Here is a 13228-nt window from a genome sequence, read left to right as displayed (position 1 = left end):
GGGTGAACTATGCCTTTAATTGATGAATTGAAGTTGGATTATTTGTGGATTATTGTGATGTTTTTATCAGCTGTTTGGACTCTCATTCTGGTGGCACCCATTCACTGCAGATGAACCATTGGTGAACAAGTGATGTAATGCAAAACTTCTCCAAATCTGTTCTGATAAACAAACAAATCTTCACTTCTACATCTCGGAAAGCCTGAGCGTTGGTAATATTGAAATTTTTGGGTGAACTATTCCTTTAAATTATGTATGTATATTTGTATGCCTAAAAAATGATTTAATACCAAATGTAAAAAAAAAAAAAGTCTATATTAGGCATATTCTCCTAAAACAAATGATTCAAAGAGCTGTCTGAGTAATTAAAGTTGTTTGAAATTGTTTTTTTTTAGCTGCAATTAAACCCAGGATATTTGAACCCAGAATTTTTGACAGTAAGTCTTTAACTTTTACCTACAAGTAAATATGTAAAATGAAGTATCGATGTTTTTCACCTCAGTATGTTTTACCACAATCGAAGAGTTGGGTTGTTTTTTTGTATATTGAATATAATGCTGGCTCATGTCATGTCCATCAGAGGAGGCCACAGGCTTTGGGCCCATATTTGAGGAGGAGCCCTTGGACACAGTGTATGCAGAGGATTCACCAGAGAACAAAATCTCCATGAACTGCAGAGCGCGGGCCAATCCTCCAGCCATTATCAAGTACATTTTTCACTTCTGATCCTGGACTTTGTTTGTCATTACCTTTGTCATACCTCTGAGAATTGCAGGGAGGTGTTTACTAGATTGTTCGCACTTGCAAGAAGAATCTTTGAGAAGATCAATCAGAAGGTCATTAATACATGCTATATTTCACAGATGGTGGTTAAACAACTGGGAAATTAAACTGATGGAACAGCCTGATGAGCACTTCAGCCTGGTGGGAGGAAACCTGGTCATCACCAACCCAGACAAGGGCAAGCATGCTGGGAAATATGTGTGTGTGGCTAAGAACGTGTATGGCACTGTCATCAGCAAAGAGGCCTCAGTCAAATTTGGATGTATGTGACAGATACAGTAGGATTTCTTATGTTTGTAAAGATTATAAACTGTTTCCAGATGTCTGTTTTGTCACAATCTCTCCTCAGTTTTTTCTTTTCTTTTCTTTTTCTGGCTGTAGACCTCAACCAGTTCCCTACAGATGAGAGAGAGCCAGTGAATGTTAAGGAAGGACAGGGAGCGGTACTGCTGTGTTCTCCTCCCTCTCGCTATCCAAGTAAGACGTGATCGCTTCTGTTTTAAAATCTTTGATTAGCAGTGCCATAGTATACATACGCAACCTTTTTGTGCCACCATGATAAAAAGCAGAGAGAGAGAGAGAAACTTTTGTCTCAACACTGAAAAGATTTACTTACGATTAAGATTTTGGGGACAATTATACATTAAATAAAAAAGTAAAATGTACATTATGAATGAATGAATGATGCATTTACATAGCGCTTTATTGTGTATTGCTGTACACCCAAAGCGCTTTACAATCATGTGGGGGGGTCTCTCCTCTACCACCACTAGTGTGCAGCATCCATTTGGATTAAAATGTAATAAGTAATAATATAAATACATGTAAATAATTTCAAATAATATAACTTTGTGACATCATATTCAATAAAGTGAGTAAATCTAAATTAAAAATGTTCAGTTTCTAGAGTAACTCTTAAAAATCTGATTCAGTGCCACTTCAAATAACCTAGTAAGATTTAATAATAATAATACCAAACTTTTTAATAAAGAATATTTGAGATATAATTAGTGCTAACACTATAAAATAAGGTTCCATTTGTTAACGTATCTACATTAGTTAACATAAACTAACAAGCAAAAATTAACAAACACATTTATTAATCTTCATGTTAATTTTAGTATTTACTAATACATTTAATATTATTAATACGTTAATACTATTTAATGAACCTGATCTAACATGAACTAACAATGAACAGTTGTATTTTTATTAATTAATGTTAATAAAGATTAATTAATAATAATAAATACACTGTTTTTTCCCATTGTTATATAATGTTAGTCAATGCATTAACCAATGTTAATTAAACAAAACTTATTGTAAAGTGTTATCAAATTACTTTAACGATATATACAAATACCATGCTCTCAGGAAAAAAGGTACAAAGCATGTCATTGGGGTGGTATCTTTTCAAAAGGTACAAATATGTTCCTTTAAGTTACTAAAAGGTATCGTGACAGCTTTTGTACCTTTTTTTCTGTGAGGGCATTATACCTAACAATCATAGAGGTGGTTTATGCTCACATCCACTTTCCTTCCAGCAACCGAAATCTAATTTCTGTCAGTTGTTTTGTTTGTCTCTCAGGTGAGGTGTTGTTCCGCTGGATCTACAACGACTTCCCCAACTTCATCATCCCAGACCAGAGGCGTTTCGTGTCTCAGACCACTGGGAATATGTACATTGCTAAAGTCGAGGCATCTGATGTTGGGAATTATTCTTGCTTTGTGTCAAGTCCCACCATCGGCAAGAGTGTTTTCAGCATGCCGATTCCTCTGATTCCACAAATAGAGAGTGAGTGCTGTCACATTATTGCCTTACTGAGACTGCTGTTGTTTTAAAAGGTTAATTAATGATCTCTGCCCTTCTCACAGAGGAGGTGAAGCGGTATCCTGCTGATATCCGTGTGAAATTCCCCAAGACTTATGCTTTGGTGCATCAGAACATCACTCTGGAGTGCTTTGCCCTTGGAAAGTGAGTTGACAAATGCAGATACTGCCTACATAGTACTGATATCATGATGATTTAATGGTAATTTCATATATGCAATACAATGGTACTGAATGAATACACTATTCATTTACCACGGTCTTAACAGGCTACCCTGAAGTATTTCAAAGGATTTGAGGGTATTATCATGGTACATGTCCAATAAACAAATTTGTACTACAAAATTGTAATACAACTTTTTTGTTAGTGAATCATAGTCATTCACACAATAGTATTAGATTTGTTCTTCACTCGTTTTTGGTCATTTCTAACCATATAAACTCAGTGTTTACCTTTCAGTCCGCTCCCACACATCCGCTGGAGGAAGTTAGACGCTGATCTCCCGCCCAACTATGAGGTCAGCATGAATGGAGCTTTACTACACCTGCTTAACGTTCAGTATGAGGATGAAGGGAGCTACGAGTGTGAGACACTCAACGTTAAAGGGATGGACTGGTATCGACAGTGGCTCTATGTGGAAGGTAAAACAAACTCAAAGTTTAAAAGACAGACACTGGTTTAGTTATGTTTATATACGGCTTGTAATAACCAATTATAAAAAGTATATTATATTATCAGGGATTCACATACGCTTTTCAGCTTGGTTCTTATAAGAACAAATGGAGATTTGGTTTGGTCCTCACAGTGCACATACAGTAAGGCAAGGCAAGTTTATTTATATAGCACATTTCATACACCGTGGTAATTCAAAGTGCTTTACATAAAAGGAAGTAAAAAAGTCATACATTTATCACAACAATAAAAACAAGGAATTTAAAAACCAATATTCTCAAGCTTTGTTCAAAATCTTCCGTATTAAGTGAAAAAACCTTCCAAAACAGCTAACTATTCCACTACTTCACCCCCTACTTTGACCATCATATTTGACCTAAAATTTGCTAAAACTCTGGGCACACCCCTGTCTGTAATGGTAGGAGTTTACAGTTGGTAGAGCGTTTTTATGACCAGAACCCCCCTTCTAGAATCTCGCATTCTCTCTGTATTTCCTATACCTTCAAATGCACTTTTGCACTTTTCCACTTTTTCTTGTACAAAGTAAGTTACTTACTAGACAGTATTGGATTTCAAATGCACCGATTGCATCTGTCTAATTGTGTCCTCAGGTGCTCCGGAGTGGGCAGAGCACATCAATGACACGGAGAAAGATGTTGGAAGTGAACTAACGCTCAGATGTGTTGCTGTGGGGAAGCCTTTACCATGGATACGCTGGCTGAAGGATGGCTATTCGGTGAATACTGATTTATTTGTTGAGGAAAACCCATATGAGAACCTCAGATTGTTTTATATCAAGTAATCATGTGTGTTCTGCTACTTTTTTTTTTCTTTTTTTTTAGTATGGCAAAGGGGAGCTGAAGTTCTCCAGTCTCACGTTTGAGGATTCGGGGATGTATCAGTGTATTGCTGAGAATGAATGGGGGAGCATCTATGCCAGCGCCGAGCTTCGTGTCGTCTGTAAACTTTTAACTGCATCTTTACGCTTTCAAGTAGAGCTTACATAGAAAAAAAGAACTGGAAGGGTCTTAAAAAGGGACATAATTATTGATGTCTCCAATGGTCTCTTCACAGCCTGTGCGCCAACGTTCATTTATAATCCAGTTAAGAAGGTTCTGCTCGGGGCTGAAAATGGACGTGTGGTTATAGAGTGCCAACCACGTGCTGCTCCTAAACCCAAGTTTATCTGGAAACGAGGCTCAGAGCTGCTGACCAACTCTTCAAGGTTAGTCAGTCGATCTTAAATGCTTGCATTTACTTACAGGTGAATCATAATGTTGTGGCAGAGACAGAAGCTTGGCTACAGCTATCTTTATCCTCTTCTCTCTTCGTCCATATTTTTCAGGATGTTAATTTGGGATGATGGAAGTCTGGAGATTCTAAACGTGTCAAAAAGTGATGAGGGCTCGTACACATGCTATGCTGAGAATGACCGCGGCAAATCCAACAGCACAGGGACCCTCACTATCACCGGTCAGACAAAATTAAAATTTCCTCACCTATAATGATTGTCAGTTTAGACGATAGCAACTAATTATTTATTTTATTTTATTTTATTTTATTTTATTTTATTTTATTTTATTCCAACTTATTTTATTTTATTCCAATTGATTAATAGTAATAATATTAATAAGGTTATTAATGTTAGCCTAATAATTTTTATCAGGATTTATTTTCATGAAATTTAGTCCTCCAATGCCACTGTTTTGAAACACTAAGCCACATTAAGCGTTTTAGAATGTCCCAAAACCGTGCCTTGATCTAAGCACTGACTGTATTACTTTATTGAGTTCAAGTTCAAAATAAAACTCTATGAACCACACCATTGTGAACATACGAGCTGTAACCACTGCGAGCTGTAAAGTAAGCAGGAAGAGTTTGTCCGAACTCAACTGGTTTTGCGAGGGAACGGAAATATCTTTGTGAGAGAACGCAAAAGTTTTGCGAGGGAAGGCAAAGTTTCTCAAGGGAATGCAAAAGTTTTGCGAGAGAACGCAAAACATTTGAAAAATATTTTTTCCTCCCACCCTGAATTTTTTCCACTCAGCCCAAATTTTTCCCACCACCATGTCCCATAAAGGGCTCCGTAGTAGACGGCCATTATCCAGCGCCATTACATGATACAATCTGAGGTAGAATATCAAGGTAGAATACTCAACACAGTGTGTTCTCGTCTACATTTTAAAACAATTCAAACAAAACACGTTTTTTGCCATAAAACGTTCTAAATTGTTAATGATCTATTGAAGTTTTTGAGGCTGAATATCTGTCTAATACCTAACATTTGGTAGCGGCATTCGGCATCTGTCTGTGGTGCACAGGACACACACTCATGTGGCGCCATGGAACTCCTCGTCCGGCAATATGACAGTGACAGTGCCTGTCATTAACAGCACTGATTTCAGAAGTGAAGTGACATTCAGCCAAGTATGGTGACCCATACTCGGAATTCGTGCTCTGCATTTAACCCATCCAACGTGCACACACACAGCAGTGAACACACACACACCGTGAACATACACCCGGAGCAGTGGGCAGCCATTTTATGCTGCAGCGCCCGGGGAGCAGTTGGGGGTTCGGTGCCTTGCTCAAGGGCACCTCAGTCGTGGTATTGAGGGTGGAGAGAGCGCTGGACATTCACTCCCCCCACCTACAATCCCTGCCGGCCCGAGACTCGAACCCGCAACCTTTGGATTACAAGTCCAGCTCTCTAACCATTAGGCCACGACTTCAGCCAACATCTCCCACATAATTTCTACTTGTATTAAAATTATGTCATTGTTAACGTTTTTGATGGACAACTTCATCTGCAAGAGTCAACAACCGATCTTGTACCATGCTCAGCCACAGCTTGTGATGTGAAAAACAAGAAAAAGGCGCTTAAACTAGAAAGACTAAAGAAATCGAGTTTGACAGGTGACACCACCCACTATTGTTGAGTGACATGCCGACAACCGTAACCCTGAAAATGAAATTTGGAGGGAGGGAGGCAATAAATAAATAAATGATTGAATGAATAAATACATGAATAAATAAATTAAATCAATAATTAAATAAATATTTATAGATTTATTTTTGCATTTCTGCATTTATTTATGTATTTAATTATTTCACTATGTATTTAACAATTTATTTATATATTTCAACATTTATTTGATTATTTAATTTTGAGTAATTTGGCCCTCCATACTTGCAACTTCTCAGTTAAAATGAGGTAATATGAGGTGTATGCATTTGTGTCTGTTTCATTTTCTCAGAGGCAACCAAAATCACCGTGGCTCCATCAGACACTGAGGCGGTTGTAGGTGACACTACGATTCTCCAGTGCTCTGCATCATTTGACCCCAGCCTGGACATCACCTTCATCTGGACTGTTGACTCCTACGTCATCAACTTCTACGCAGACTTCGAACACTATGAGCTGCTCATGGTGAGTAGAGACAGGAATCTCAGGCGTGCTGTTCTCAGGAAGACAAGTCATTTCTGTGTGTGTTTTGTAGGGTCACGAGAACAGTGGAGACCTGCTGATCAAGAACATTCAGGTGAGGCACGCAGGACGCTATTCCTGCACAGCTCAGACTATAGTGGACAACGCCACCGCAGAAGCTGATGTTTCTGTCAAAGGTTAGTGATTTGAACTCTGTGTGACCTAGCTTATTAAAATAATACCTCTGTTATGTGCATATAATCAAAAACCTGAACAAAACTGAATGAAAAACAATGCAATGATGTTTAGTTTGTTTGTATTGTTTTCGCTTCAGGTTTGCCTGGTCCTCCAGGTGGCGTCCGTGTGGAAGAGATCGGAGACACATCAGTAAAACTACGATGGAGTCTGGGATCAGACCATGGTAGTTCTCTTATTCAACATGTTGTACAAACAAGAGACTTTTATGCCCTGGATCCTGAGGACTGGAAAACCGCATCCACCTGTGAGTCCACTAGAGGGAGACAAACACATATTTTAAGCATTTCCAACTAAAATTTTCTTAGAAAACTGGTTTGAAAAATAATACTGAATGAATATTTTTTTGTATGAATTTTATGTTGTATTTTAGAATATAATTAATTTTATTATATTTGACTTTTTCTGTCACATTTAGGAATAAAATATTGTGAAGGACTTGTTCTGCAAACTTAAAGTGATAGTCCACCCAAAACAACTGATGACAATTTTGCCATCATATATTCACCCTTAGGTTGTACCAACACTATATAAGTTTCTTTCTCCTGCTGAACACAAAATAAGATATTTTGAAGAATGTTGGTAACCAAACAGTTGCTGGTAGCCATTGACTTCCATAGTATGGGAAAAAATAATATGGAGGTCAACGGCTACCGGCAAATATTCGGTTAGCCAGAATTTTCATTTTTGGGGGAACTATCCCTTTAAATCTGATATTATTTCCCCAGCTCCTGTGTTTTTGGATGGATCTATGGAGTCGGCCACCGTAGTTGACCTTTACCCCTGGATGCAATATGAATTCCGTGTCCATGCCATCAATGAATTTGGAGCTGGGGAAAACAGCCGTCCATCCATCAAAATCAAGACATGGGATGCCAGTGAGTTTATTTAGAAAAAGCACAACTTTCAGTCTTTAATTAATATTTATATTTAATTAATGTAATTGTAAAAAATCAAATAATATCACGATGGTTTAAAAAAAACATTTTGTATATAATTAATGTATATGTATCAGCCTAAAACTGTGACGTCCTATGAAGCACATATACATTCTCATCCAGTGTTTCTCTTGTCTCAGGGCCTACAGTAGCTCCTTTTGAAGTGATTGGGCAAGTGGGAATAAGCGGAGAGCTCATCGTGACCTGGACTGTACATGTTCATATGCTACTGTATTTATGCTATGTTTGTCGATCATTGGTCAGTAGCAAATTTCTGATGTCTCATGTTCTTAATTTCATTGCAGCCTGTAAAGCCTCAGTTCTTCTTTGGTAAAAAATTTGGCTACGTCGTGGCTTTTAAGCAGCATGAGGATTATGAATGGAAATGGTCAACTGTGGAGGATCCTGAGACTAGACGCTATGTCTACAAAGAGAGCATGACCCCAGACACTGAGATACAGGTCAAAGTGAGCACCTACAATAACAAAGGAGAAGGACCCTCAAGTCTTATATCGGCGGTCTACTCACCAAGGCTAGGTGAGATACTAGAACATTATTTTACTCTTATTTTAATTTATAATTATTTTATTTTATTAATGTGTGTTTATTTTATTTTATTTTATTCCTGGAACCTTATATTACTACCCCTATTTTCATTTATAGTTTATAATTAAATTTTATCTTATTACTGCCACTGTTTTAATTCATCCTTTATTTTATTAATGTGTTTATTTATATTTTAATTTATTTATTTTATTACTGGAACCTTAGTGTAATACTCTTATTCAATTAATAATTTATAACTTTATTTCACTTTATTATTGGAACCTTTTATTTTAGTTTAATTTTATTTAATGCACGTAATATCCCTCTCAGCGCCTACTGAAGCTCCATTAGACGTCTACGCCCGCCAGGTCACCTCTACAGAAGCTTTGGTCTGGTGGTTACCGGTCTACCAGGCGCCGCCAAACTGGGTCGACGGATACCAGGTGAGACCTAAGTGGAATAGTAGGGAATAATAATGAATTTTAATCCTCATGTCTCTTCATTTGGTATCCAGATTCGTTACTGGAGGAAGTACGATGATAATGAGGCTGCTGCCTCTCGAGTTATTGTGCACAGAACAATTAACCAAACACGCCTGGAGAACATGCGGCCAGACTCCCACTACCTCATAGAGGTACGAGCGTTCAACGGAGCTGGGCTCGGGCCACCCAGCGAGCATTGTGAAATGTTCACCAGGAGACCACGTAAGAGATTTGACCTTCTCTACATTTGAAAAAAGAGGCTCGAGGAGCTTAAATGTACTAATAATACATATGTATTATCTTTCCAGCCCCAAGTCGCCTATTGAGAGTCTACAAATATGTCAGCTTCAGTCGCAAATGGCTCTATCTGTATTGGGATCACATCTATAACTACTGGAATGAGTCCTATGTTGAGGGATACAAGGTGAGTCGGTTATATTTTACTTAGTATTCTGTTGACTAAAGACTTGAGAGGCACATTCATTAATGTCTTGTTAATCTTAATCTTAAAATTGATTTATGTGTTTTAATATCCTTATTTTATTTTATTATTGGAACCTTTTTAACACCTTTATTTTAATTAATATTTATACTATATTTTATTTTATTATTTATTCTATTTATTAATATTATTTTAATTACTATTTTAATATCCTTATTTTTATTGATCATACATTTATGTATGTATGTATTTATTTATTTATTTTATTTTATTATTTTGTGTGTGTATTGATGCTTTGGAAATATGTATTACCATTTGGATTTTTCTCCTCTCAGATTTTGTTCCGGAAGGAAGGAGAGCGTTATGGGAAGCTTTACACCACAGGCAGTCACTACATTGACTTTCCCATGCCGGAGACAGGCGATTACATCATAGAGGTCCGAGCCCGCTGCGAGGGAGGTGATGGACCCATATCACAGATCAGAGTGCAAGGTGAATACTGTCTTTTATTAATCATTTATCATTTTCCTACCCTAATCATGTTGATGATTATGACAAAATGCTATCTGAAGTTCTGCATAATTTAAAGAATATATTCACTATATACCTTTCACATAGTCATAGATGCATATATGTAACTGTTATTCCTGCTGATCTTTCATACTATTGTTTTGTATTATGTTTAGGTAAAGCTTCTCTGGGCCCGGAGTCTCTCAGCGTCGCCGCTGTCTTGCTGCTGGCACTGGGCTGGATGAATTTAGGCCTGTAGGCAAAAACACTTTGGCAAAATCCACTTTTAAGAAACAATCTTAACATAGTTTGAGTGCATTTCCTTAAAGGGGTGGTTTTCATGGTGCACATGCAGTTTGTTTGGGAGTGTAGAATATAAAAAAATATTTGTTTGTATTTACCCAAAATACCCACAATCAAATACTGAAATTGTATTGTAAAATAAATATATAGCAGCAGGATATGGTGAATTTTTTTTGATGACTTTCCAGTCAGTTATTCAGAAATAAGACATTTATTTATTTATTAAAGAACATGTTTTGCTAGTAATTTTTTCCCCTTGTCAACAGCTGCACTACATTATCGCTTATAGACATGTTTGAACGTTTATTTATACACTTGGTTGTCCACACATATTTAATTTCCATTTGACAATGTTTACAAATCTATTTTTGTGACTGTTTGACTTTAGAAATTTCTTCTTATTATCTTATTATTCTTAGTATTTTGCTACAAGTTTACATTGCTATTTTCATTTGTATATCAGTAAACATTGAAAACATCACCAAACAAAGTGCTTCTCAGTTCGTCTTCCTATACCAAGTTGTACATGTCAGAAAGATTGAAACTACCAGTTACAGTAGCTAAACCCAGCTATTAAAAGTTTTTATCTAAAATCAACAAATGCTTGAATCATGTTGATATAGAACTAGTAAGAATTTAAAAGAATCCAGCATCAAATGTTACTTATTCAAGTTTTACAAGTCAAGTTTATTTAAAAAACGCAAACCAATTTCATTTTAGGTTAAATTTGTAAGTTGCTATATATGGACTACAACCGATGTGACATGCGTTAAGCAAATAAACGCATGTCCTTGTGGTAGTTGTAGTTCGATTTTAGCAACTTGTTAGCAAGGTCGGTTCTAAGAATTCACGTTTGGGCAATGAGTGTGTGTAATTTATTTTGTACAAAAACATCTCTTAAAGTTAACAGGCTTCGATTTAGTTATACATATTCACATTTATCCAGTAGATGTCAGCATAACGTCAACAGAAGAACAATGAATCCTATCTACTGTAGGCATTTTATTCATAGTATGCAATTACATTAATAACTTTTAAGGTACTATCATATTTGTGATATAATATGCTTAGATATACATAGAATATACAGTACACAGTAGGCCCTATATATAAATAATTGTGCAGAATGTACTTAAAAGTAGGACATATTTTGCTTATTTGTGGAGATGATTCAAATATAGTATATACAGTAAATGTATTATAAAATAGTGTCCATCTGTAAAGATTCATTAATGGGTGCATACAATGTGCACTTTAAATGCATGGTATGCATCTTCCTCGTTTCTCATTGGCTGATGCATATATTTGACTTCTCATTGGTTGTGGATGAGAAACCACTAATTAACATTATCATTAGGGCTCTTAATGAAGCAGCACTGGCAGTGACATACAGACCACAGATTTACACATCTCCTGTAAAACATGATGGAGACTGTGTTTAATCCTTTCCTCTCATTCAGAGGTTTTGTCCTTGCACGTTTTTGTGTTTGTGGAGGCATGTTTTGAATATAATGACTATGTGTTCATGCAATATCAGATAGTTGGTGTTGAGTTCAAACAGCTGATAAAAGCATCACAATAACCTTGTAAAGATAAAAGCTGTGTTTGCAATCAACAAATTCATCATTAAGACAGTTAAACCATTGCTTCTGGCAAAAATATGAGTCCTCTATTTAAAATATTGCTCGCTCCAGTGATAAAGTCACCTTTTTTTGAATCAGGAAAGAAATATGCACAGATTTTGATGTGAGAGGACAACAGTAGGTGGAAGTTTTCACTGGAGGAAGTGTTAGGCTTTTATAGATTATAGACTTTTCATTTCGGGGTGAACTATTCCTTTAAAATGGAGAAAAGCAAGCAATTTGTAATAGTAACAATATTCATTAAGTACAGTTTTACAGCAATAATAGACAAAATAATACACATTTCTTTCTATCTTCCATTCTTGGATTCTGAAGAATTGCTTCTAAGAATCCCAGCGCTGCAATTGACCATTATAGAGAAACACCTCATTTGCATTTTTTTAACGACACTTCAGATGCATGAGCAATAATGAGTAGTTATAGAGAGTAAGACTGTAGAATTGCAACATAAAGCATGCAATATGTCTGCCGTTTCTCTTCTAGACAGCTGTATCCGCCTACAAATGCATTTTATGCAGATCAGTCATACAGCTGTGCTCCATATATTCAATGTTTCAGAGGCAAATGCATTGGCTGTTATTTAGGGGCTCCACTGTGGCAGAAAGAGAGAATGGGAACACTGGCGGACAAGTCTGGTTCTGCTTTTGCTTGGTAGGGAGCATGTAAAACAGGCCGTATTAGCTCTGACAGACGCTCATAAATCACTGTACGTGTGTGGCAGGGCCTGCGGTGCAGCGGCAAGCATTTTTTGAGAAGTGGGCCGCTGAATCTTAGGGTTCAGCGGGGTCTCGGCGAGGACATATACAACCCTCCTGGGCCGGTTTGATGCGGATTGTCATTCAAAATACACACCAAAGCGTTACAGTGCTTGTCAAACTCCCTGTAGTTTTATTGGTTTGGAAGGGGGTGTCATATATGTGCGTAATTGCTGGTCGTATGGACGTTTTTATTGAATTGTTTGCTCCTCTGTGCCTCGATTTCAACATATCCCATGTTGCTTTGTTTGTTCGTGACATCTTATTTAGGATTGTCTAACAGCATTTCTCACCCCTAATGCAACAAACCGGCAGATCTGAAAATGAAGCCTTCGGAGAACCAAATGTGTTGTGTAAATTCATTTAACTCGTGACTCTAAGCTCTGTAGAGGTGATTGATTGCGTTTTATGTCCCACAATAGAAGTGAACCTCCTTTAGAGTTGATATTGAGGTTTTTAGTGAGCTCGGTCTGCAATTGCTCTTCAAATCTTTCCTCTGGCTTGTCAGCACTTTGCCAGCGTTCGCCAGCCCCACCCGCCTGCTGCGAGACCCTTTACCTCCACTGGCTCTTCCCACTAAATCACAATTTTTCACCCCTGCAAGAAGCTTGGCAAGACTGATGGCAATCAACCCCATCATC

The 13228-nt window shown here is 37.1% G+C and overlaps 1 protein-coding gene across 3 annotated transcripts in view; it reads left to right on the top strand.

The window, feature by feature from the left end:
- The window catches only part of cntn1b (contactin 1b), a 13443-nt gene extending 2665 nt beyond the window's left edge, over positions 1–10778 (top strand). For all 3 annotated transcript variants that reach the window (XM_079403327.1, XM_079403329.1, XM_079403328.1), the window contains 22 exons: positions 396–437; positions 581–707; positions 864–1045; positions 1165–1260; positions 2372–2578; positions 2659–2758; positions 3074–3255; positions 3898–4022; positions 4129–4246; positions 4361–4511; positions 4632–4759; positions 6544–6716; positions 6787–6910; positions 7048–7215; positions 7697–7846; positions 8047–8117; positions 8212–8443; positions 8783–8895; positions 8967–9156; positions 9243–9358; positions 9712–9868; positions 10063–10778. In XM_079403327.1, coding sequence (XP_079259453.1) covers positions 396–437; positions 581–707; positions 864–1045; positions 1165–1260; positions 2372–2578; positions 2659–2758; positions 3074–3255; positions 3898–4022; positions 4129–4246; positions 4361–4511; positions 4632–4759; positions 6544–6716; positions 6787–6910; positions 7048–7215; positions 7697–7846; positions 8047–8117; positions 8212–8443; positions 8783–8895; positions 8967–9156; positions 9243–9358; positions 9712–9868; positions 10063–10145 — 3035 coding nt within the window. In that variant the 3' untranslated portion in view covers positions 10146–10778. The remainder of the gene's footprint in view (positions 1–395; positions 438–580; positions 708–863; positions 1046–1164; positions 1261–2371; positions 2579–2658; positions 2759–3073; positions 3256–3897; positions 4023–4128; positions 4247–4360; positions 4512–4631; positions 4760–6543; positions 6717–6786; positions 6911–7047; positions 7216–7696; positions 7847–8046; positions 8118–8211; positions 8444–8782; positions 8896–8966; positions 9157–9242; positions 9359–9711; positions 9869–10062) is intronic.
- The last annotated feature ends 2450 nt before the right edge of the window (positions 10779–13228 follow it).

The sequence above is a fragment of the Barbus barbus genome (genome assembly GCF_936440315.1).
Source record: "Barbus barbus genome assembly, chromosome: 42".
Lineage (NCBI taxonomy): Eukaryota > Metazoa > Chordata > Actinopteri > Cypriniformes > Cyprinidae > Barbus > Barbus barbus.
The sequence above is the reverse complement of the archived record's forward strand: the minus strand, read 5'-3'. Positions and strand labels throughout refer to the sequence as shown.